The sequence below is a fragment of the Rattus norvegicus genome, chromosome 10 (genome assembly GCF_036323735.1).
Source record: "Rattus norvegicus strain BN/NHsdMcwi chromosome 10, GRCr8, whole genome shotgun sequence".
Classification (NCBI taxonomy): domain Eukaryota; kingdom Metazoa; phylum Chordata; class Mammalia; order Rodentia; family Muridae; genus Rattus; species Rattus norvegicus.
In genome coordinates, this window is record NC_086028.1 from 62,921,137 (window position 1) to 62,948,898 (window position 27,762).

Below are 27,762 nucleotides of genomic sequence, written 5' to 3' on the forward strand. Positions count from 1 at the left end.
GCCCTAGAACCCTGTCTCAAATTTTATTTTTATTTAGTTATTTACTTATTTATCTTTGGATTTTCTGAGTCAGGGTTTCTGTGCAGCCCTGGCTGTACTGGAATTTTCTCTGTAGAACAGGTTGGCCTCAAACTCAAGAGATCTGCCTCTACCTCCCACATGTTGGGATTAAAGGTACTTGCCACCACAGCCTGGCTTCAAAGTAAAACATATTAACAATATTATGAAACTGTTGTTCTCAAATATTGTTAATATTACATTATGATATTGTTATAATGTTAAATACTGTTAATACTTTATAATTAAGATAATTATAACTTTATGATTACTTTATAATTTACTAGCTTACCTTCTAGTAAATCCGAAGCAGATCCTAAACAATATTCCATTACAAGCTGCATAGAAAAAAAAATTATAATTACATTAAAATATTTTCTAAAGACTTATACCTTAGAGAAACGTATGAGGTCAAGAAGACACCTCAGTCTAAAGAAAAACAAACCTAAGTTATCATCTACTTTTTACAGTAGGTTGCATATTGAGTAATTTGTCAAACATATAAAATTAAGAGAATGAAGCATGAGGACACATGCCAATAATCCCAGTACTTAGAATGCCAAGGCAGAAAATCTAAGGCCAGCATGGACTACACTCAGTGAGTTCTAGGACAGGCTAGGGTACAGAGAAAATCATCTCTGAATGCTATCAAAAAAAAAAAATTAAGCCAATGATATTTGTCTTTTAATAATGTTAACATGAAATCAATTATACAAGCTGTATATTATATATATACTTTTCTATATAAATACATCTATAATTAATCTAATTCTTATAATACAAGTCACAATTCTCTCCTTTCTAGCCAAGAAATCCTGTATTCTGAAATTTCAACAGGATGTATCAAAACTTCACCAGGATCTTTGTACTTACATATAATAACATACATCTATATCAAAAAGATATGTTCACTTCCATTCTCAAATTATGGCACTAATACTCTTAAGATGTTCACTTGGTATTTCTGAAAGTAGGAATGAACTCTGGAGAAAAGTCTTGAGTATTTCTTTTATATGTTAAGAGTTGGGGGAATACTGTTCTTTCCCGGGATGAACTAACATTTCAAGTGTATGTGCATGTCTTCATATAACTAGTCTGAGACATTGTGAGTTAAGTTATGCTAAACCAAAAACAACTAAGTTACACCAAGAAGAGAATAAATACCAACCCATGCTGTGTGTTCACGTAAATAGCAGCCTTTGTATTCTATACTGTTGGGATGTTTTATTCTTTGTAGAAACTTGACTTCCTTAATAATATCCTGCCATTTCTATGAGGGAGAAAAAAAGGAACAGGAGGAAGAATTATGAACAGGTGATCACAATACATAAGAAAAAACTAATTACTATAAAAAATGATTAGAACATACAATTTATGATCTATACATGAAATGACAAAATAAAGTTTAAATGAATTGTACTCAGCTCACTACTTAATTATATAAGATACAAAAATATTTAAGGACAAATTTCAGTTTAATAATAGACATAATAAATGTGTCCTACTAAGTCTTATAACCAAAGGCTCTCTAAAATTAAAAGCACTTGTTGCTCTTACAGACACCTGAGTTCAAATATTAGTACACTCAAGGCAGCTATAACTGTTTATAACTGTTTGAGGGGATCTACCCTTTTCTGCCTCCAAAGGCACCAACCAGGTACACACAAAGTACACATACATATATACAGGCGAACACTCGTGTACATAAAGGTAAAATCTTAAATCATAGCAAGCACACTGATAATGATATAACACATGGGGATTCTTTCCCTGAGAAGTCCAACGTTTCTATTTTCTTTAAATATGATTTTTTTAAATTAATCAAAATTAATTTTATTAATCTCTTGAACGTTTCATATAATGTACTTTGATTATATTTATCCCCCTACCCTGAACATCTCCCATATTCACCCTACCTCCCTAACCACCCAATTCTCTGTTCCTTCCCTTTCTTGCTTTAAAACCCATCCATCTGGGCAGTAGTGGCACATGCCTTTAATATCAGTACTAGTAGAGAAGCAAGTTCAGATGAACTCTGAGTTCAAGGCCAAAGGCCAGCCTAGTCTAAAAAGTAAATTCCAAGACAGCCAGGGCTACACAGAAAAACTCTGTCTCTAAAACAAGCAAGCAAGCAAACAAAAAGACAACAACAACAAAAACCCTCATCCAGTCCAGCTTGTGCTGCACAAATATTTTTGGGTGTGGGACCTGCCCTACTGAGAAGGGACCTACCAGGAACCACATACTTAAAGAAAACTGACACTCTTTCCTCCAGCAGCAATCAATTGTTCCCTGCCCCATTTGGCCTCTTTGGGGAACGGGCAAATACATGTAGCACAGACTTACATGCACCAAAATACTCGTACACATAAAATAAAGTGCTAATGGAATAATTATATATAAAAGGTCACAGAAAAAAAGAAATATAACATTTTCCTGACATACTCTGCTAAGATCCCTCCTGCACAAGTATCATGAAATACAGATATTTAGTCCATATCCTTAACAAAACTTCTCTTTTGTGTGAATGTGTAAGATGCACACGTCCATGTGTGAATGCAGGCACATACACGCCATAGTGTATGTGTCAGTAGAATGTTTTGGGAGACAGGGACTTTTCTTTGTTGTTCTTTGCTGTTATGCCAGAATTCTGGGGATTCTGTCTCCACCTCCCATCTAATCATAGGAGCACAGAGATTAGAGATTGGTACCTAACTTTTATGTGGGTTCAGGGGACTCAAATTCAGATCTTCACACTTAGGTAGAAAGTATTTCACACACTGAAAAACCTTTCCAGGCCCTAAACATAATTGCTCATTTTAAATTTTTTTAAGCTTTACTACTGGTGGGCTATAGTTTATAATTAAGAGCAGAAAAAGTATAATAGAGATATTAATAATTATTTTATACTAGGTTTAAAACATGTATCTTTGATATTAGCATACTCTTAATCAAGCACTGCAAAATACGTTGTCTTCTACTGAGGTATATAATAATACATTTAAAATGGCAAGATTCAGAAAATCTTATGAGCTTTAAACTTTATGAGCTTTAATACTCTATAGGGCAAACAAAGTCTTAAAATTTGGATTTCCCTGTGTAAAGAAAACTCATGAAAGACAGTAACACTAGATCCTAAAGATAATGGAATAATGAAATACTAGTTCAACAGACTTCAACAATTACAAAATACGTCAATCCATTAGGTCTAAATTATTTTAATACAGTAGTAAATAAAATTACACTTCAAAGAAATGTCACTTTTTAGATATCAAAATGATGAAATGATACAGTATTACCATACCCTTGGTGTAATAATCACCAACCTAAGATTTACCACAAAACATATCAAAAATAGGAAACAAATTTGCCAAGTCCAATTCTGGGCATAATACCAAAAGAAATTAGAGCAGACTGTAAGGAATATCTGTGCACTCATATTGATAGCAGCATTATTGACAATAGCCAAAAGATTAAAAGAACCCAAGTCCATTTGTGGGAGGTTTGAATTTAAATGTAAAGTGTGAGCATATGTAGAGATAGATGTAACATATATAAACACAAAGAAATATTTCTCAGTCTCTTAAAGGGGAAGAGAATGTAGTCGCATGTTCTACTGTGTATGAACAATGAGAATATTGCGTGGTACTCTAGTAACAAATACTAAGTGAGTCTACTTCCAGGTATATTTAATCTGCAGTCCTACAGGCTTCATGGGCGACACATAGCTGAAGATAGGCATGAAATGCAGTCTAATAGAAAACTTTAAAGTTAATTAAAAAACTGTTTTTGCAAAATTTCTAATAGTATAAAATAGAGTTCATTCAGGACATGGGGAGGGCTTGGGGAGGGGGGCAGTAGAGGCTGGCCATGAGTACAAGGAGAGAGAAGAATGAGGAGTGGGGAAAGAAGGGGAGCAGGAACAAGAGCAGAGAGCAAAAGGGCAAGAATTTTTCTCCAATTTTTAAAACCTCAGTTGCACAGTTCTCCAGCGTGAACTTGTAGATGTCAACAATGTGTCACAGTATCAAAGGCTGCACATGCTTAAATGTACATCCAGTAGACCACTTAATGATAAACAGTACAGCTGTAGATTCTAGGGCTGGGTGTTAGAGAAAAGAATTACTGTTGTTTTGGTGGTCCTGGAGACTGACCCCACAGCATTGTTAAGTGAATAAATATCAACTATGTTACCACTAAAGTCAATCACCATTCCATACCATGAGTGTACTTCCACTGTCTCAAGATGAGAAGAACACTTGAGATGGGTGATGGTAATGGTTATACAACACGCGAGTACTTACATTACTGAGCCATCTACTTAAAGATGGATTAAGATAGCAAATTTTCTTATAAGTATTTTAAACACAACTAAAAAACTGTGTTTAAAATCAAAGACTCTCAGAATTCTAGATTTCAAAAGTAGATTTTTTTTTTTTTTTGGTTCTTTTTTTTCAGAGCTGGAGACCGAACCCAGGGCCTTGCGCTTCCTAGGCTAGCACTCTACCACTGAGCTAAATCCCCAACCCCTCAAAAGTAGATTTTATGACTTCATAGTTATACAGATCAAACATAATCTAGAAAAAAGATATTGGAACTAAAGCGTCTAAGTTCTCCTTTTGCTTTTTACGATTATTTCAAATGTATTACCTTTGGATAAAATTTAAAACAGACATGAACCACTTTCTAAGTTATTTTAAAAGGCTATGTCCTTATTAATTTACTATTACATACATCTTAATTTACTTGAGTATCTAGAAACCAAAATAAATATAATTTATTAAACCACAATGTAAAACACTGGAAGCAGAAGGTATGTCACTTATCTTCTGTTTGTGGCTCTAATGAATAACTAAAGGGGCCTCACTCATTTGTAAAAATATTCACTGATGTGTATATGGGTAGAAATCAGGAAACTTAAGTCAGGAGAAATAAAGAGGCTATAAAGAAGAGGGTGAGTTGGGCTGGGGATTTAGCTCAGTGGTAGAGCGCTTACCTAGGAAGCGCAAGGCCCTGGGTTTGGTCCCCAGCTCCGAAAAAAAGAACCAAAAAAAAAAAAAAAAAAGAAGAGGGTGAGTTGGGCTGGGGATTTAGCTCAGTGGTAGAGCGCTTACCTAGGAAGCGCAAGGCCCTGGGTTCGGTCCCCAGCTCCGAAAAAAAGAACCAAAAAAAAAAAAAAAAAGAAGAGGGTGAGTTGGGCTGGGGATTTAGCTCAGTGGTAGAGCGCTTACCTAGGAAGCGCAAGGCCCTGGGTTCGGTCCCCAGCTCCGAAAAAAAGAACCAAAAAAAAAAAAAAAAAAGAAGAGGGTGAGTTGGGCTGGGGATTTAGCTCAGTGGTAGAGCGCTTACCTAGGAAGCGCAAGGCCCTGGGTTCGGTCCCCAGCTCCGAAAAAAAAGAACCAAAAAAAAAAAAAAAAAAGAAGAGGGTGAGTTGGGCTGGGGATTTAGCTCAGTGGTAGAGCGCTTACCTAGGAAGCGCAAGGCCCTGGGTTCGGTCCCCAGCTCCGAAAAAAAGAACCAAAAAAAAAAAAAAAAAGAGGGTGAGCAAACTGGAGAGATGGTTCAGTGGTTAAGAGCTCTTCCAGAGGTCCTGAGTTCAATCCTTAGCAACCACATGGTGGCTCACAACCATCTGTAGCGGGATCCAATGCCCTCTTCTGGTGTGTCTGAAGACAGCTACAGTGTACTCACATACATAAAATAAATACATCTTTTAAAAAAAAAAAAAGGTGAGGAAATCGGAAGTAGAAAGATAGAAAGATACAAATGGACTGGAAGGGTAAAAACCAACCACAGAAGATGAGAGGAGGAAAGGAACAAACCACAATTATGTATGCATCAAACTAGGATTTAAAAAACCTGGAATTTAGTATGGCAATTGAAAAGATTTTTTTAAAAAATGAGTGAATAAATGGGGGAAAATCCATTGGTACATTTAGGATTTTTATGCTTTAACACATATCTATTTTAAATTGCCTTACTTTTCTCCCTTATTAAAAATAGTAGGTTTTGCCCAACAATGTTTATGCACACCTTTAATCCTAGCACTTGGGATGCAGAGGCAGACTGATCTCTTCTGAATTGAGTTTGAGGTCATCCTGGTCTACAGAGCAAGTTCCAGGATAGCCAAGGCCACACACAAAGAAGCCCTGTATCAATAAACAACAACAAAAAACCCAACAAGTATGTTTTCCTAATATGCTACAAATATGTACATAATTAACCTACCTCAGTAGACTGCTTTCCACTATAAGACATTTTCTTGATGGCCACCACTTCATTAGTACGCACATCTCGTGCCTTAAAAGGGAAAACAAAACAAACAAACAAAAAGAACCATTATAAAACAGAAACCAACAGATTGAATCTGAGACATTACTTCTTTAAAAGTAAAGGTACTTATAACTAATTCAAAAAAGATCAAAATTACTTTTAGTGGCAAAAGAAATAGGGAAGATATGAGTCAAAAGGAATTAAACAGGAGTCTAAAGATCTAATACCAGCTCAGAACTACAGTTAATAAATTGTTATTAGAAACTTTTGTTAAGTAACTGTCAGCTGCTCTTGTCACATACAAAAGAGCTTGGGGTTGGAGTTCAGTTCCCAGTACTCACAACATTAAGTGGCACACAACCACTTGTAACTACAGTTCCAGGAATCTAATGCAATTTTCTAGCCTCTGCAGACATCTAGCTTCTAAAGCTGTCTCTAGTGTACATGCGTGTTCTCTCTCTCTCTCTCTCTCTCTCTCTCTCACTCTCTCTCTCTCTCTCTCTCTCTCACACATACACACCACATTTAGCAAATATTTTTAAAAAGATAAAAGTCTCTACTTTAAAAATCAAAATAAAAACAAAAAGTGGGCTTGATAGGTAGCACAATGGTAAAGACTGCTGACTGCTCTTGCAGAGGAACCAAGTTCAATTCCCAGCAACTATAATGGCAGCTAACAACCACTTGTAACTCCAGTTCTGAGATCGATACTTCTGGCCTCCACAGGTACTGAGCACATACATGGCATACATAAATGAATGAGGCAACACACCCATACTCAGAAAATAAAAATGAATAAACAGCAAGGTGCACTGCTCCTGGAGTAGTTCTATGGTCTTTACACATAAAGATGCTCCTCAATACACATGTGGAGGGAACAGACATGAGGAGTAGGCTATTTTTTGGAATATAAAAGGGAGGAAAGCCAGGTGGTGATGGTGACTGCAGTGGTGGTAGCACACGCCTTTAATCCCAACAATTAAGCAGAGGCACATAGATCACTGAGTTCAAGGCCAGCTTGGTCTACACAAGTTCTAGGATACCAAGAGTTGCGCGCGCGCGCGCGCGCGCGCGCGCGCGCACACACACACACACACACACACACACACACACACACACACACACACACACCTGTCTTAGGGGGACAAAAAGGAAGAGAAGCTGTCTCCTAAGAATGCAATATGACCCTACAACTAAAACCTATTAAAGTTATACACCAATTTAATTTATAAATATAAGCAGAAAGACTAAAAATAAACTAAATTTTATAGCACATGGTGATGTAGATATGGCTCAGTGGGTAAGTCATTTGCCAGCAAGCATGGTAACCTGGACTCAATCCCTGATACCCATATCGTGGAAAGAGAAAACAGACTTCTACAAGCTGTCCTCTGACTTCCAAGGCCCTTCCTCAACAAAGTATATAAATGTAAAAAAGTATTTCTTAGCCTGAATTTTAGATAGACAGAGAGATGGATGGGTGGGTGGGTGTCATGAAAGGAATTCAGAATAAAATATAAATGCAGAACTTGATACTAGGAAAACATTTCATAATTTTATCTTAGTTGTTTGGAGACCAAGTTTCTCTATGTAGCCTTGGCAATAGTTTGCTATGTGACTAGCTATGTAGACTAAGTTAGTCTCAAACTTAGAGATCTGCCTGCCTCTGCTTCCTAAGTGCTGGGATCAAAGGTGAGTGCTAACACATATAAGCTTAAAGGCTGAAGTTTAGGAAAGACTACTTCCAAATCCATACTACAAGGAAAGCCAATACTTACAAAACCAAAATTAGAAAAGAAGTCTTCAAGGCTTCTATAAGGCTTGGAGTTTATATTTGTTGTTTTATTTAAACAGTCTTTAAAAATATATATGCCAGGCTGGAAAAGAGCTCTCTCACAAAAAAACTGGTTTGGTTCCCAGCACCGACATCAGAAGGCTTACAAGCAAGCAAAATTCCAGTTTCACAGACTCTGATGACCTTTTCTGGCTTACATGGACACTTGGATGCACATTATACACAAGAACTCATGAAGGCATAAATGTGCACACATGCACCCACGTGTGCACACAAACACTTAAAAAAAAACAATAAATTACTATTTAAAATCTTATCAACTGAATTAAGAAGCTATGTCAATGTTGCTAAAAAATCTACAGTAAGAACAAGATTTCTATTTGTAAAATTACAGTAAAATGTCTGTCAGTTTTGCTGCCACACCTCAAAAGACAAAAAATTGTGGCTAGAGAACATGGGAAGTATTTTAGCTAAGACATTAAATTATAAGGTTCAACATTGGGGCTGGGGATTTAGCTCAGTGGTAGAACGCTTACCTAGGAAGCGCAAGGCGCTGGGTTCGGTCCCCAGCTCCGAAAAAAAGAACAAAAAAAAAAAAAAAAAAAAAAAAGGTTCAACATTAGCTTCCGTTTCAAGTATGAGAAGTGGGAGTCTAGAATGGATACAGATGAAAACAATATAGCTATGTTTTTTGTTTTGTTTTGTTTTTTTCTTTTCTTTTTTTCCCGAGCTGGGGACCGAACCCAGGGCCTAGCAAGCGCTCTACCACTGAGCTAAATCCCCAACCCCATATAGCTAAGTTTTAAATTATGTCTTTTCCTTCAGACAGTTTAATAACTTTAGTCTATAAAAGGAACTGGTAATAGAGACAAGGGAGAGGGGACAAAATATACAAATAATTAATGTGTTCAAGCACAGGAGCCATACACAAAGAAGGAAAATTCAAAAGAATGGCCATAAGGTTGACCTTAAAATAGCATTCTGTATTACAGAGTGAGGGTCCTGAAGCTTTCTGAGGGTGATCTGAGCAAGCAGGCTACGGAAGAGTAAGGAGACTACAGTAAGGCAGCAAACCAGGACTGTCCTATTAAACTGACAGTTTTTCGAGGAAGATTGCATTTCAGAGTCATTCCAGTGTCTGCAGAATAACTAATACAAATCTTGCCGAAAGATATATTCAGAGTGGTATATTTTTATTTCCCTAAGCTCTTATCTTGGTAAAATATTTGGAATTTTGTACTTCGTTGCAAACAAGCTACACTGATGGGATGATGAAAGAGCTTATTAATAGTGAACCTCTTTCAACCACACCTGAGGTGTTTTGAGAAAAGTAACCTAGATAATGACAGGATTGGAGTTAAGGATGGTTCTCAGGGAAACCAGTCCCAGACCAGAGAATTGGAATTAGCATTATGCACCCAACTCTCACCTTAAAAGAAATGATAGTAGCTGAAGGTTAACTTAATCATCAATAGCTCATAATTTTTTTTTTCCTGGAGCTGGGGACTGAACCCAGGGCCTTGCGCTTGCTAGGCAAGCGAATAGCTCATAATTTAAAATCACCTTATGTAATAAAGGACTAGGAATCTGTGAGGAAGATGAGAACACCACTATTTGACCAAGAAACTGACATACCATAACTCCATATAGACAGAAAAGCTCCTGTACCAAGCAGGATTCTAGACCTCATCCTAGGGATCTTTTGACCATATTATTTAAAATAAAATCTTTAATGATTTAATTTAAATTTCTAATGATTTAAAATTTTAATTACACCCAAAGAAAGGGTTGGAGAATCTCAATTCCATAGTTAGTGGAAATAAACCTGGAGCTTTCAATTGGCAACTCAAAGTGGATGGCATTTTTTATAGGCTTGGGCCTAGATGGCAGTATCTCTAGGTAGTTTTGAAATGGAATTGAATTAGAGGACATCCAACTGATGTCAGCTGCAAAAAGCCATTGCCTGCATAATGCATAGTTGACATAGTGTAAAAAGCAGTGAAAGAACGGATTTGTTTTGTAACTCAGCAAGTTTCCTGTCTCTTTACCATTTTTTACGCCAACATCACTGACATCAAGTGTTTTAACTCACAAAATAAACTGCTCCAAAGCTCCCATGGCCGATTTCTCTGAGATCTGTGAAGAGTTTTTCCGGATCTTCTTTGAAGAAGAGCTCTGCGATTTCAGGGTCCTTTAGACTGCCTGCTCTGTTAGTTGATGGCATCCTGCTGAGCAGTCAGCTGTCTGATTCTAATTTTATACTGCTATCCCAAAGCTTGGTTCATCTGTATGAATGAAGCCACACTGGCATAAACTAGGAAAATAAGAGGAAAAAGAAAAAAGAAAATTTAAGAGTTGCTCAGAATAATTAAAAGATCATCCACAGTCATTATCTAGAAAATTGTATCAGGTCTAGAATGTTAAAAAAAAATAGTATAGGCACTTTAAAAGCAAAGCCTTCTATAATACAGTTCATTTTAATTTTAGCTGCACCTTTTAAAACTTGGGAGGCTTTCTACTGCTTAAATTACCCAAATGTGACAAAGTGAGCAGAAGAGACAGCTAACAGACTATTAGAAGAGTATGTGATAACCCATCAGACGTGGCAGCATACACCTTTAATCCTGACACTTAGGAAGCAGTGGCAGGTAGGTCTCTTGGTGTTCCAGGTTGGCCATGGCTATTACTGAGACATCTTTCTTTTAAACAATTTATCTTTATTTTGTAAGTTCTGGTGTTTTGTCTACATGTTTATATGTGTGAGGATGTCTGGATACCCTGGAACTGGAGTTAAAGTTGCAAAGCTGCCCTGTGGGTGCTGGGAACTAAACACAGGTCCTTTGGGAGAACAGACAGTGCCCTTAACTACTGAGCCATCTCTCCAGCCCCATGAGGTATATTTTTAATAAAGAAAATAAATTTCTGGAGAGATTGCTCATTAGTTAAGTACATGTACTGCTACTGATTCCTAGCACCCATATTGGACAACTTACAATTGCCTTAATTTTATCTTTGGAGACCTGATATCCTCTTCTGGTTTGTGCATACGCACAGTTACACACACATCCACCACCCGACACATATGTACACATAATTTAAAAAGTAACAAAATAAAATTTAACACCCTCCCACACATACACACACAATCACAACAACCCACAATGTATTGGGAAGGTATTTTTTTCTTCTTCTTTTTTTTTTTTTTTTTTTTTTTCCGGAGCTGGGGACCGAACCCAGGGCCTTGCACTTCCTAGGCAAGCGCTCTACCACTGAGCTAAATCCCCAGCCCCGGGAAGGTATTTTTTTACAACAGGAATTTCTTTTATAATTGATGTCCATGTATAGGAAAATACACACAAAAAAATACATGGCTCAGGTAAAGAAAGGGGTTTGCTCCTCAAGTCTGATGATCAAAAGTTCAATCCTAGGAACCTAGAAAAAGTCCCATATAGAAGCTTCTAAGATGTTACACAAGGTAGAAGCAACTTCCCAAAAGTTGTCCTCTGACCCTCACATGTGTCACAAGTACATGCTTACACTGATTCATGTATCTATTTCTTATCTATCTCTACCTTACCTACACACAGACACACACAAATTAAAATTAAAAGAGAAACATGCAAAAGAAAGTCTAAATTTAACAGACAACTGGTTTCTCACAAAATTAATTCACCTGATTAATACAATAAAATATGGCTGTTATCTGAATCCTTCCATATGTAGACTTGGAAAGAACCAGTAAGGGGTTGGGGATTTAGCTCAGTGGTAGAGCGCTTGCCTAGGAAGCGCAAGGCCCTGGGTTCGGTCCCCAGCTCTGAAAAAAAGAACCCAAAAAAAAAAAAAAAAAAAAAAAAAGAAAGAACCAGTAAATTATTTGATGGTTCTGCTACCAATTCCTTTAAATCAGTTTAGTGCTTAAAAATGGAGTTCATAACTGAGAAGCATAAGGACCTGGGTTCTGGAATAAAACTGGCTAGATATAAATTCCATCACTATTCATAAACTTTGAGTTCATAAACTGTATCCTTTGCTTAATAACTACTTTATATAAAGTACTTTCAAGTGTTAAGTGAGTTACCATATAAAAGCTCAGATTTCTACTATACCTTAGTAAGTAAGCACTGTAACAAGTCAGGTATTTTCTTTTATTTATTCCCCCCCCCCCCCCCCCCCCCCCGGAGCTGGGGACCGAACCCAGGGCCTTGCGCTTCCTAGGCAAGCGCTCTACCACTGAGCTAAATCCCCAACCCCAGGTATTTTCTTTTAAATAACTTAATTTCAGGAATCGAAAATAATCTTTTGGGGCTCAGTGGTAGAGCGCTTACCTAGGAAGCGCAAGGCCCTGGGTTCGGTCCCCAGCTCCGAAAAAAAGAACCCCCCAAAAAAATAAAATAAAATAAAAATAATCTTTTAGAATGTTTTTCATTAAACTTCTAAAGAGGAAGAGTCACATCCAATTCTTCCTATGCTCTTTATATGACTTCTAAGCCTATCTAATTATAGTGAAGTAAGAGAACAAATTAAAAGTTTTACTTTTTAAATTTTATCTGTATATATAATTTGTATGGTGTATGTATGTGCACCAAATGCATGCTTGATGTCTAATGAGGTCAAAAGAGAATCAGGGGGTTGGGGATTTGGCTCAGTGGTAGAGCGCTTGCCTAGCAAGTGCAAGGCCCTGGGTTCGATCCCCAGCTCCAAAAAAAAAAAAAAAAAAAAAAAAAAAGAGAATCAGAACTGTGGATGATTATGAGACATCATACTGGAAATCAAACCTGAATCCTCTGGAAAAGCAATAAATACTCTAAAACATTGAGCCATCTCTCCAGCCCCAAACAAACCAATTTTAATTCTTGCCAGAAAACTTCTTTGCAAGTACATAAAACATATCCTTTGTATCTCACTGTAACAACACCACACTGCAATAGAGTTATACCTATATATACTTAATATGAAGTCTTTCTTTTCCTACTTTTTCTTTTTATGTTTTATTTTCTTAAAGGCATGATCCTGCCAAATGACCCAGGCATCGCAAACTCATGGTGATCTTCCTGACTCAGTCTTCTTGTAGTGGGATTATAGACAAGTACCATTGTAATGGCACTCAGATGAAGACAAGAAGATAACAAATTCAAGTCCAATCCTAGTTACACAGCAAGTCTGAGGCTACTAACACCAAACCACACATATAATCCTTATTTTTTTAAGACGGGGTTTAACTGTATATGCTATGTAGAGCAGATTGGCCTCAATCTCAGAGAATGGTTGCACCTCCCAAACACTGGGATTACAATCTTCTCTAAGAACCTGAAGAGATGGTTCAGTGATCAGGAGTGCATACTACTCTAGTAGAGGACCTTAGCTCATTTCTAACATCCACATCAGGAAGCTCACAAACACCGTAACTCCGGTTCCAGAGTATCTGACACCCTCTTCTGGCCTTAATGGGCTCCTGCACACATATGGTACACATATGCTCACACATAAACATACATATAAATATTTTAAAAAATATAACTTACTTTAAAATCTCAACATGAGTTTTTGTAATTAAATAACATCTGCATATCCCTAAGACACTCAGGTAATTAACAAGATAAGGTAAAAGAAAGAGAATCACAAGATAATCAGAACACATTCAGTATTTCTTAACAATGTTTGAGTCAACAGTGATTATGTCACAGCATTTCCTTTATGAATCTCTCATTTTTTATAAAAGGACATTATCTGCCCCAAGCAACTGACTTACTATTATAAGGCCCTATCAGTAGAAATTCAGACCTAAAAACACCAAATCTGGAAGAAAAAAAAAAAATGGATTCTTTAAACACAAAAATGGCAGAGACTGCCTACCTACTCTATCTTTTCTTCAACATATGGAGCATGTTACTATAACAATAACTACAATATTAAACACAACCAACAAAGGTCATCAACAGGATGAACAAATATATGACTCACACTTAACCTATAAAGTAACTGATTTGACGACTAGTTTGATATCATAAACATGTTTATTAATATTTTAGAGATTAGGGGTTGGGGATTTAGCTCAGTGGTAGAGCGCTTGCCTAGGAAGCTCAAGGCCCTGGGTTCGGTCCCCAGCTCCGAAAAAAAAGAAAAAGGAAAAAAAAATTTTAGAGATTAAATATCTTTTCTCAAAAAAATTGTAAGGCCAATTAAGGTTGAGAAATAAACTATAGATACTTTGAACCATCTGCCTAGTATTTCATATAGAAATGAAGGACAAAAACAAAAAAAAAGATATTATTCAAAGTATCACTGGGTTCAGAAATGGCATTGCTTGTCTGAAGTACCAACACTTGAGCAAGAAAATTATACACCAGAGGCCAACTTACAGCAAACTCATGTCAAAACGCATATACAGAATCACTAAGTTCTTGGAAACAAGGGAAAGTATAGTAGTATTTTTAAAACTTTAATTTGGTGTATTGATACAAATAAAAATATTATTTTGTTAAAAAACACAGTAAAATAGTAATCATTATATAAAAGTAAAAACTATATCTCCATACATAGATGATCTATGGAAGGAAACAACAGAAACAGTATTTGTAATCAAGGAATCCTTTCTATATTTCAAACATTTATCCTACAAATGTATGTACTACTTCTATTTTAAGTTTTACTTACTATTAATGTATGTGAAAAATGTGTGTGAGGGCAGGCAAACAGGCAGTGCTACAGACCTAGTATAGAGGTCAGGGACAACTTCAAGGGTCAATTTTCATCCTGGGCACCAAAAATGAAAGTTGTCAGGGATGCATGGCAAACATCTTTAGTCACTGTGCCATCTTACTACTTTCTTATCTTAAAGAGCAATTTAGTTATCCAGGTGGCTGGTACACACACCTTTACCTCCAGCACCTGGAGGCAGGGGCAGGAGGATCCCTGTGAGTTTGAGACTAGCCTGGTTTACAAAGTTTGTTCCAGGACAGGACAGCCAAGCCTATATAGGGAGACTCTGTCTCAAAACAATACAAACAAAAAGGTGGAAAGAGAAAATCAAGTCCACAAAGTTGTCTTCTGACTTACACACTAGTACTTACTTATGCCCTCCCTCACTAAATAAAATTTAGAACGTCAACTTATCTTATTATATATAAAAAACATATAAAATAATCTCTCCTACGGTACCATAGACCTGCAAGTTGAGGAAAGAAGATGAAGAGTTCCAACCAAGTCACCCTGCCTAAATAGTGATGCAATCCTACTTCAAAAGGAACAGGAAGGGGCTGGGGATTTAGCTCAGTGGTAGAGCGCTTACCTAGGAAGCGCAAGACCCTGGGTTAGGTCCTCAGCTCCGAAAAAAAGAACCAAAAAAAAAAAAAAAAAAAAAAAAAAGGAACAGGAAAAGAGGGAGGGAAGGAGGAAAGAAAGAGGTGAATTGAGGGAAGAGAAAAATGGGAAAGGGAAGAGAGCAGGAGAAGAAGGGGTGAAGGAAAGAAAGGAGAAACAAAGAGAAAGGGGAGACAGGGAAGAAGAAAAGGAGCCACAGTGCAGTCCTAAGAGCCTGGGTCCACTCTTTGGCACTACTCTGTTCAGTGTCTGTCTGTCTGTCTCTGTCTCACTCTCTGCTTCCTTCCTTTCATTTTTACCAATATCCCTGCTTAAATCTCTACCAAAACTTGTTCTTTATACTCCAACCTTGCAGGACAAAATATGGAGAAAAATGTTTTAAACTAAATCTCAAACTTTTAACATGCTATGCAAAAACTAGAAAATGTAGCATGTATTTACATATATATTTGTGTATACACACACACAATGTAGGCTTCCTTTCTTTTTCCATTCTCTTTTGCCTTCTTACATTTAAAAATTACAAGATCATGCAATGGTAAATTTCTTCACATTTAATAGTACAAACTTAATCTGGTTTACAGTACCATTCCTTGGGGCTGGCTCAGTGGTTGAGGTCACAGAGGTCCCAAGTTCAACTCCCAGCAACCACATGGTGACTCACAATCATCTGTAATGGGATCTGGTGCCCTTTTCTGGCCTGCAGATGTACATATATAGGCAGAGTGCTGTACACATAATAAATAAATCTTTAAAAAATAAAATAGGGGTTGGGGATTTAGCTCAGTGGTAGAGCCCTGGGTTCGGTCCCCAGCTCCGAAAAAAAGAAAAGAAAAAAAAATTAAAAAAAATAAATAAAATAAAGCGCCATTACTTAATGCTAACTTTTATCGTTTCATGAAACACTGTACAATAAGAATAGAGCCAGGTACCAAAAAAAAAAACAAAAAACAAAAAAAACCCTGTTAAGTTTTACCAGTAACTTAATAACTAGAGGCAGGAGGATCAGGAAGGAGTAAACATTGAAACCAACCTGGACTATATGATACACTGTCTTCCTTGAGACAGGGTTTTTTGTTTTGTTTTGTTTTGTTTGTTTGTTTTTTGGTTTTTTTGTAGGTCTGTCCAGGCTGGCCTTAAACTAAAAATTCCCCTGCCTGTCTATAACGCCAGCACTGAGAGGATATGAAACAAGATTGGGGCTTACTGGCTAGTAGCCTACCTAAAAAACAGGAAGCTCCAGGATTAGAGTCCTTGTCCCAAAGGCAAAGAGCCACAGAGGAAGACACCTGACAGTATCCTCTGGCTTCCACATTCATGCATACAGGTGTATGCACATCATACAAAGAACAACTCAAGGCCTACCATGGAAGAAGTTTGCATTAAAAAAAGAGAGGAGGAGGAGGAAGAGACTATGAAAATCTGAACATTCTGGCTCGCAACAGCACCCAACAGGCTGAAGACTGCCTCAAATTCCAGGGCAACCTGGGCTACAGAATGAGTCTGTCTCAAACAAACAGAGTGGGCCAGGTGTGGTGGCACACAGCTTTAATCATTTGGGAGGAAGAGCACAGCCAAAACAATGATTGCTGTGGGTATAAAGGGATTTTTTTTTTTTTAGTAAGTTAAAATTAGGTATCCTAGGCATCATTTTTATTTAAGATTAAAATAGATATAACCCTACTCTTATTGCATTCTATTTTTTTAAAATATTTATTTATTTTATGTATACGAGTACATTGTATCAGACACACCAGAAGAGGGCATCAGATCTCTTTACAGATGGTTGTGAGCCACCATGTGGTTGCTGGGATTTGAACTCAGGACCTCTGGAAGAGCAGTCAGTGCTCTTAACCGCTGAGCCATCTCTCCAGCCCCCTTACTGCATTCTATTTAGACACCTACAACCTAACTAATAAATATGAAAACCTCACAGGAATTTTTGTCAAAAATGGAAATTATCAGCAAAACAACTATCTCAGATTCAGCAAAATGACACTGAAGACAGATTTCATCTAGAGGCTGGAGAGATGGCTCAGCAGTTAGGAGTACTTCCTGCTCTTCTACAGGACCTGAGCTCAATTCCAGCACCCAAGTTGGGTCACTCATAACCACTAATAACTCCATTTCCATAGGATCCAACACTTTGAAGCCTACTGTGATATACATTACATAGACCCACACACATACACAAAGACAAATAAATATTTGAGAGGTGGTATCAATTTGAGAGGTGTATAGCTCCTGATCAAAAGCTGAAAACCCAAATTTAAAAGATGTCATGAGACACAGATCACCTCATCCATCCGAGCCTGCCTTCTGAGGACTCTGTAGAGCCTTGCACCTCACACAGGTAGCCTTGCCTAACCCCTACCAGCCAGCCAGGCCACCTGAGAATTCCTGACTACACGCCTAGATTCCCAAACTGTTCTGTCCCCAACCTTTGGTTGACCAGAGCTTTCTAAAGGTTAATGCATCTCTCAAACCTGACCAGAGAAGCTTCTTTCTGCAGACTCACAAATGACTGACATGCAGAGATGAGACTACGGAATGCTCAATCCTAAATGGGACATCAAAATAAAACCCTCTTCTCCAGAGGAGGAGGGCAGAAAGATTCTAAGAGCCAGGTGTAATGTCTGTATTGAACCAGGATTTGCTAGACAGTATAGTTACACTGCACAAATGAACTCACAGTTGCTGGATGACCTACACAAGAGCCTGAATACTAAAACAAGCCAAAATCCCAACACAGATTTAAAAAGGGTGTATAAACAACTGTCCCTATCTGAGTAGCTGACGATTAATGGCTACTTAAAAAAAAAGTCCAAAAAAAAGTCAGTTTTCTTCAGCAATGCCAGCCCTGAGAGGCTACCCAATGCTTCAGGAAATGGTCTTACATCCATGTACATAAAGACAAAACTAAATTATCAAAGTAAGCATTAAATAAAAAAAGAGCAAGCATGCACATGAAGCTGGGAGAAAAAAGTGATAGCATAGGGGAGAAACTGTAGGAGAAGAAATAGAGAAAGACTCAGAGGTTGACAACACTGCAAAACCCAAAATTGTCCATCCCATTCAAAACTGTGTGTAGATCCAATTTCAAAGAATCTGATATCCCTACATAGACATGCATGCAGGCAAAACATCAATGTACATTAAATGAAAATTAATTAATTGAAAAAAGGGGCACGTGCTAGCCATGTATGGTGGCAGGCATGCATGTGAGTATGTATTTATGTATTTATGTATTTATTTATAAACATAATGAATGGGCCAGTGAGATGGCTCAGAGAGTAAAGATGCTTGCTACACAGGCCTGGCAACCTGAATTTGATCCTCAGAACATAAAGATGGATAGAGAGAACCAACAAGCTGTCTTCCAACCTTGATCCATTCAGTATGGCACATGTAACACTGTCACTGTCACCACTACCCACATGCTGCCAACCTCCCCACCCCTGACACACACACACACACACACACACACACACACACACACACACTTACTTTAGATCTGTCCTCTTTTTTCTGTCTTTTCACAAAAATTTTATAGTTCTCCAAATAAGAACTATCTTAACACAGTTCAGTCTTACTCCCTATAGTGAAGAAATTTTTTACATTCATTAGCTCTACTAACTAGAATCAATTGTTTATATTATTTTGATTATCGGATGTTAAAGATCATGCAGGCTAGACATCAATCTTGATGACCTGAGTTTCATCCCTGGCTACATGACAGAGAGAATTCAGTTTGGTAAGCTGTCGCTTATGATCATACATGAAACACATATACTCATACACACATATATAATCTCACACAAATAAATATAATACTAAAATAATCTCAGTAGCCATCAAGATGATTCAACTGGTAAAGCTGCTGCTACCAAGTCTAACAACCTAATTTCTGTCCCTATAAAACAAATAGTAGAAAAAGAGACAATTTCCAAAAGTGAATAAATTAATAAAATTAATAATTAACAACAAAAACCTGGGCTGGAGAGATGGCTCAGTGGTTAAGAGCACTAACTGCTCTTCCAGAGGTCCTGAGTTCAAATCCCAGCAACCACATGGTGGCTCACAACCATCTGTAATGAGTTCTGATACTCTCCTCTGGTGTGTCTGAAAACAACTACAGTGTACTTATATACAATAAATAAATAAATCTTTAAAAAAAAAACAACAAAAAACCTCAAGATTTAAATATGCTAAGGCCCTAGAAAAGAGCTAATCAGCATGAGACAAGCAAATTACTCCATTTATCTGATAAAACTCAAATTATGGGCTGGAAAGATGGCTCAGCGGTTAAGAGCATGGACTGCTCTTCCAGAGGTCCTGAGTTCAAATCCCAGCAACCACATGGTGGCTCACAACCATCTGTAATGAGATCTGATCCCCTCTTCTGGTGTGTCTGAAGACAGCTACAGTGTACTTATATCTAATAAATAAAATCTGTAAAAAAAAAAAAAGAATAAGAAGAAAACTCAAGTTTACTATAATCAGTTTGACTTTCTAGTATCTCAAAAGCACTTAACTCAAAATATTCTAGTCACTCACATCAATCTTCTGAGTTTCCTATATAAAATATAAAGCCATCTTAATGGCTATTGAGATTATCATTTTAAAATTATATTTATACATGTGTGGTTGTATGCATGTGCATAAGTGTATGCATTTCATGAATGATCAGAAGACAGCTTACCAAAGTGTACCTAGAAACCTATGAGCTATTGTACTAGTTTGTGTGTATATTTTGCCTGAATATATATATGTTTGTGTACCACACCCACGCTAAGTGTTCCTTGAAGCCAGAAGAGGGCATCGGATCTCTTTGAAACTGGAGCTACAGATGATTTTGAGTTTTATGGGTGCTGAGAATCAAACCTGGGTCCCCTGGAAAAGCAGTGTTCTTAACAAAGACATCTCTCCAGCCCTGAAAATATGGTTTTTTTTTTTTTTAAAGATTTATTTATTTATTATATGTAAGTACACTGTAGCTGTCTTCAGACACACCAGAAGAGGGCATCGGATCTCTTTACAGATGGTTGTGAGCCACCATGTGGTTGCTGGGAATTGAACTCATGACCTCTGGAAGAGCAGTCGGGTGCTCTTAACCACTGAGCCATCTCTCCAGCCCGAAAATATGGTTTTAATAAGCATAAATTATGATTGTTTATAGAAATGTGGCATTCTAAACTTGAATTTTGTCAAATTAAAAATTTCTCAAAGTGTGTATGGTCTGTAAAATAGCTGCAAAAAAAGAAAAAGAAAAAACAACTTCTAATATATGTTAAATGTGTGTTAAAACCTAAATCTGAGGGGTTGGGGATTTAGCTCAGTGGTAGAGCGCTTGCCTAGCAAGTGCAAGGCCCTGGGTTCGGTCCCCAGCTCCGAAAAAAAGAAAAAGAAAAAACAAACAAACAAACCCTAAATCTGAGTTTCTGTAGGAATTTGCAAATTTGGAGGCTTTTTTCCTTCCATTTTTTGAGACAAAATTGAAGAGGGTATTGCATCCTCTGAGATATCATCTCGCTCTGTAGACTAGGCTGGCTTCATCAATCTCAGAGATTCTCATATCTCTGTCTCCCATGCACTGGAGTTAAAGTGTACAGCAGCAGCAGCAGCAGCAGCAGCAGCAGCAGCAGCAGCAGCAGCAGCAGCAGCAGCACCACCACCACCACCACCTAGCAAGAATCTATAATTTTAATTAACTATCACCTTTTTTCTTAGTAAGCATTAAGCATTAGAATTTTCTGCAATAATGACAATATGCATGGCTACTGAGCACTTCCAGTGTGGATCTGAGGCTGGAGAAGTGGCTTAGCAGTTAAGCTGCTCTTCTAGAGAACCCAGTTACATCCAGATGATATCTAACAACTCTCAGAGGATGCAACAACCTCTTCTGAGCTCCTTGGGCACTACGTACATGTGCATGCAAAATGCTAAGAAAAATAAAGATTTCAACTAAGAAAACAAATTTCACTTAATTTTAATTAATATAAATTTAAGTTAAATGATAGCTAGAGGCTACTCATATTGAATAGCTTAGTTCTAGCATTCCTATAAAATATTCAATGAGAACATATTAAGTTATGAAGCAGGGCCTCTCTTAATCCTGATTAGCCTGGAATTCACTATGTAGACCACTATATAAGCTAGTAGAAATCACTAGATAACCTTTATATAGGCTAGTCTGAAACTCAGAGATCCATCAGTCTCAGCTTCCTGTTTGGTTTGGTCGGAGTCACCATACCAAGCCTTGGTGACTTTCTTAGTCACATCAGAACACACTACAAATAGCAGACATTTAAAATCAAAATCCTTAACAAAACATACAAACATACAGTCCTCTGAGAGATATCTAGTCCATCTTATTAGTGCCCTCTTTTATTTTATTTTTTTTTTTTTTTGGTTCTTTTTCTTCGGAGCTGGGGACCGAACCCAGGGCCTTGCGCTTCCTAGGTAAGCGCTCTACCACTGAGCTAAATCCCCAGCCCCATTAGTGCCCTCTTAAAACTACTGAACCCTACAAGTAATTTGATAAACAGACGGGGGATATACACCAACAAGACTTGGGTTTCAGTCTTAAAGGATTAGCCAGACACACTTAGTTTTTGATCAAATAGTAACCTGTCCTTCTAACATATTCTATCCTAGAACACTTCCAATCTACCTTTTTTCTCAGCAAATGTCTCCTAGGGATCCTCGGAAACTACTATACTTACTATGCTTTCCCCAGTCCTAATTTAGATTCAGGGTCCCAACTCTACTTCCTTCCTTTTTTTCCTTTTTCTTTCTTCCTTTTTCTTTTTCTTTTCTCCACTCCCCACAAAGGGCAGGTTTCTCTCTACAATAGCCCTAGCTGCCCTAGAACAGATCAGTTGGGAGTATTTGCCTAGAAAGCACATAGTCCTGGGATTAAAGGTGTGTGTGTCATCGCCACTTTCTTACAGTAGGCTACCCACCCACCCCTCATCAATCACTAAGAAAATGCCCTTCTACTGGATCTTAATGGAGGCATTTTCTCAATTGAGGTTTCCCTCCTTTCAGATAATTCTAGCTTATATCAAGCTGACACAAAGTTATCTAGTACATTTGTTTGCATGCTACATATTTTTATATAAGCCATTTGAAATCAAGAAAATACCTATAACTTCATCAACTGTCCACTATTTTTATATTTTTGGCAGTGCTAGAAATGGAACTTAAAACGTTGTGTATGCTAGACAAGTATTAACCCTCTCAACCACCTCCCAAAGGACTAATTTAATTATCCTTTTCTATTTAATGGAGAAAACTGGTCATCTTTTAACACTAAGTCAAAGGGCAATACTGACATATCTAAAGAAAAAACCCAAACCAGAGAACTGGGGATACAAGTCAGTTGAAAAGTATTTGCCTAGAATGCGTAAAGTCCTGGGTTCAATCCTCAGCACAAAACTGGGCATGATGGTGTACAACCATAATGCCACAATGGGAAAGATGACGGCAGCATGGGAGGTGTTAAGAGGAGAATCACAATGTTCAATTAAGTTTGAGGGCTAAATGGACTATATGAGACTCTTTCAAAAAAATATTTTATAGCTAGGTATGTTAGAAAATATTTTGCCAGCACACATCCTGGAGGATTTTGATTTCAAGACAAGCCATTTTAAGATATGGAAGAGACCCTATCCTAAATATATGTGTGTGTGTATGTGTATTATGCAAGTAATTAAGTGTATGAGAAGTGGCCATCACTTTTAATCACTAGAGAAATGCAAGCAAACCAACAAGTACAACTTTACATTCACTAGATGGCTATAAAAATAACTTGTAAGGTATATACTCAAAAAGGCCTGAAAATGGGCCTGGAGAGATGGCTCAGCGGTTAAGAGCACTGACTGCTCTTCCAGAGGTCCTGAGTTCAATTCCCAGCATCCACATGGTGGCTCACAACCATCTGTAAAGAGATCTGATCCCCTCTCTTCTGCTGTATCTGAAGACAGCTACAGTGTACTTATATATAATAAATGAATAAATCTTTAAAAAAAAAAAAAGGCCTGAAAATGGTATACTCAAGTACATTTTTTAAAAGATATTTAGGGGTTGGGGATTTAGCTCAGTGGTAGAGCGCTTGCCTAGCAAGCGCAAGGCCCTGGGTTCGGTCCCCAGCTCTGAAAGAAAGAAAAAAAACAAAAAACAAACAAAAAGATATTTAATATATATAAGTACACTGTAGCCGTCTTCAGGCTCACCTGAAGATTGACTGTAAACTAGGATGACTTTTTTTTTTAAGATTTATTTTATTTATTTCATATATATATGTACACTGTTGCTCCCTTCAGACACACCAGAAGAGGGCATTGGATCCTATTACAGATGGTTGTGAGCTACCATGTGGTTGCTGGGAATTGAACCTCAGGACCTCTCGAAGAGCAGTCAGTGCTCTTAACCATTGAGCCATCTCTTCAGCCCAGACAATTATGTATAAAACTACAAAAAGCACAAAGTATAGCACAGCTCCATGAGCCTATGTAAATCTTAGGCTGTCCCATTGTGTTAGATTACAGTAGAGTCAGAGATTTAGAACCAGAAAGGATCATAGAAATATTATTCTTAAACATGCTGAATAAGAATTGCTGGGGTTGGGGATTTAGCTCAGTGGTAGAGCGCTTGCCTAGGAAGCGCAAGGCCCTGGGTTCGGTCCCCAGCTCCGAAAAAAAGAACCAAAAAAAAAAAAAAAAAAAATTGCTAAATAGTTGGTCTGTGAACTCCTTGAGATATATGCAGTATATCTATGCATATATGCATATATATATATATATATAGAGAGAGAGAGAGAGAGAGACTGCTAGCTGCTATCCAAAGCTTCAAAGAACAAACTTTTATATTTCAATGAGATTCTATTAAACTGTTAGAATTACATGACCTATGTGAGGCACTAAATTAGGAGTACATGATAACTTTCCTGGTAAAACTAAGGCAAAAAATTACACAAAAGGAATGCATCCTGTTACGAACTAAACTAGAACACCAAAATGAGCCAAAAAGAACTCCGGGAGAACAAGGACACAATAATTAGGACACTAGGGACAGAGTTATGGAAGAGTATTTAAACAAATAAAAAAGGATTAAAAAGAAGTACAAAGGAGAACCAAAAAAAAAAAAAAAAAGATAACCATATTACTAGCAGAGAAGGTATTATAAGAGTGGTGTACTGGGCAATTATGGGTTTTTTAATGCAAAAAAAAAATATGGAGGGGCAATCACAGATAACCTTAAAGAAACTAAACAAAATGTGCCTGGCAAGATGACTCAGAGGGTAATTGCCACACAAGCCTGATGTCCTATGTCTGATTCCCCAGAATTCACCGTGGAAGGCAAGAATCAACCCCTAAAGCTGTCCTTTGATATCCTTTTGCACATTATAGCATATATGTGCACATATACATAAACACATGCATTCATAAAAATATAAATGTATATATACACACTCATAATAATTTAAACTAAGCAAGATAATTTATAAAATAGATTAAGGTAAAGAAGTGAGATCAGATGTAGAAGAGATGATTACTGAGGTAGGGTCAAAAGGTACTAGAATGTTAGAAACTTTCACATATAAATTTTTAGTGACTTTTTTCCTCCTGCTTAAATAAAAAAATTTTTTTCATAATTTTAAGTGGTAGATTAACTTGTAAATCTTCATTTGTACTTGACTATAACTCTGTAAGTCTGAGTAAGCAGAGAGTGATAGCTCAGTGGTAGAGCACCTAGCTATATGCTTGAGGGACTGTGTTCAATCGCCAGCACAGCAAGAAAAGAGGACTATAGGAGACAAATCAGAGCAATAAATAAGAGGACCAGAATTAGGAGAAAACAAAAGCCATTAAAATTTTTTTACTGTATTATGTGCATGGATGTTTTTGCCTGCATGTATGCCTGTGTACCATGAATATGTACTGGAGTTCATTGTGAATGGCATGTGGGTGCAGAGAGTTGAACTCTGGTCCTCTGGAAGAGCAACCAGTGGTTCTTAACTGCTGAGCTATCTCACAAGCCAACAAAAGCCTTCTGAGTAATACAGAATCAAGACAATACTAGCACAATACACCAAGTACTATTCTCAGGTCTATAAATGAATCTAATCCTCTTATACCAATACTTAGAAACATTATCAGTTCTAATTTATACAGATGATAAAACTGAGACCCAAAAAAATTAAATGACTTCCTCAAGTTCACAAAGCAATAAGAATATCATCCATGTGGGGCATGGTGGTACACACCTTTGATCCCAGCACTTGGGAGGCACAGACAGTAGAATCTGAGTTTGAGGTCAGCCTGGTCTACAGAGTTTGTTCCAGAAAGACAGGCTGTTAAACAGAGAAACCACATCTTGAAAAGAGAGGAGGAAGAGGGCTGGAGAGATGGCTCAGCAGTTAAGAGCACTGGCTGCTCTTCCAGAGGTCCTGAGTTCAATTCCCAGCAACCACATGGCGGCTCACAACCATCTATAAGGGGAAAATCTGATGCCCTCTTCTGGCCTGCAGATGTATAGGCAGCAGAGTACTCATATATTAAATAAGTAACATTTTAAAAAGAATGGATAAAGATCATCCATGGCCATAAATTTTTTCACTATGCCATAGCACATGCATTTAAAAACATGTAAAATAAAAGAAAAAGAATTGAAAGTGAGTACCAACAAGTACAGGTGGACCCAGAAATAGATTGCATCCAACACCAACAGCCTATATCCCAATCCTGTTGATGTCAGCACCTTCCTCAGCAATCAGTCAACATTCTCACCTGGCTATAAACCTTGCTCAGCAAGTATGCCACTTGCACCATCATCCTCAAACCTTCCATTCCTAGAATAAACCTCCATACAAGTAAAAAGTAATTTCTTAAGAATGTTACTATCTCTAACATACTTAAGAAGAAATACTATGAGTTCATGATTTATTGTATATAGATGAGGAATGAAATTAAAAAAAAAAATCAAAACCAATCCCAAAGTTTCTAACATAGAGAACTTAAGAAAGGTTAGCACACATACAAAAAAGCTATAAATTTAATTTTTTAAAAAAGAAATAGTTGGGGATATAACTCAGTATCAGAGTTGAGAGTGGGAATGGTATATATGCCTGTATTCTCAGCATTTGGGAGTCTTAAGCAGAAAGGAAATTTCAAGTCAGCCTCAGAAGAGGAGGGAGGAATCTCACTCCCTCAGGAATCATTCTTCCTGGACATCCCTTAACTCTTCATGACCTATACTACAACAGTTCTTTGTACATTCGTTCTATTTAGCACTTCAACATCCACTGTACCAACATGTTTCTCAGTGGTGATTTTGCTCCCCAGATAAGATCTAGCAACATTTGGAGATTCTACCTACTGCCACAACTAGCAGAAAAGGGCTTGCCACTAACAAGATGAGCAGTACTCAGAGATGCTATAATGTATAGCATAGATCCCTGTAACAACCTGCCCTCTCCAAAATGGTGACATAAGGTTGAGAAATCTTGCATTGTATGCATTTATTACCACATCTCTTATCATATTCAACTTCTCAAGAGGGTATCTATCAGGTGTTGCTTATTTCTGTATCCTCCTAGAGTATTTAGTTAACAGCACGTTTTAAAATCCTATGTTACAAATACAGATATATTTTTTTTCTTTTTTCTTTTTTTCGGAGCTGGGGACCGAACCCAGGGCCTTCTGCTTGCTAGGCAAGCGCTCTACCACTGAGCTAAATCCCCAACCCCTACAGATATATCTTAAATTAGCCTATTTTGATAACCACAGACAGTGCAGAGATCATAGCATTCAGAACAAAACAAAAGAGGCTGAATGGTTCAGCTGTTAAAGGTACTTTTCTGCGAAGACTGATGACCTGAGCTCAATCCAGGGGACCCACATGGTGGAAGCAGAGAGCTGCCCTGCCTTAAGTTGTCCTATGACCTCCCTGTGTGCAGCACAACTGCACACACAGGGTCACCCAAATAAATAAATGTAAAAAATCTTAATGGTAAAAGGACCACTATAGGTATAATGGTTTTGTGCACTGTGTAAAGTTTACCCTTGTGTTATTCAAATGCTGGAATCTCGGCCCTCACTTCTTGTTTCAATCCAGGCACAACTTGTAGTGTTTATACCAACAATCTCCTGTCTCAAGTTTGTGTAAACAGTTCTTACCATTTATTCTCTGCCTTATCAATAAATGCTGATTACCCAATGGCTGAGCATAGAGACTAGGGCAGGATGTCTGGCAACCAGAGGGAGGAGAGGGAGAGAGAGGGAAAAGGGGATACAGATCAGTCCCGAGGGTGG

General features: G+C 37.5%; 1 protein-coding gene across 8 annotated transcripts in view; it reads right to left on the reverse strand.

Annotated features, from left to right (window-relative positions):
* The window catches only part of Taok1 (TAO kinase 1), a 117,852-nt gene that overhangs the window by 49,939 nt on the left and 40,151 nt on the right, over positions 1–27,762 (reverse strand). For all 8 annotated transcript variants that reach the window (NM_173327.2, XM_063268508.1, XM_063268507.1 and 5 more), the window contains 4 exon segments: positions 350–395; positions 1,226–1,327; positions 6,286–6,357; positions 10,218–10,439. In NM_173327.2, the coding sequence (NP_775449.2) occupies positions 350–395; positions 1,226–1,327; positions 6,286–6,357; positions 10,218–10,349 (352 nt within the window). In that variant the 5' untranslated portion in view covers positions 10,350–10,439.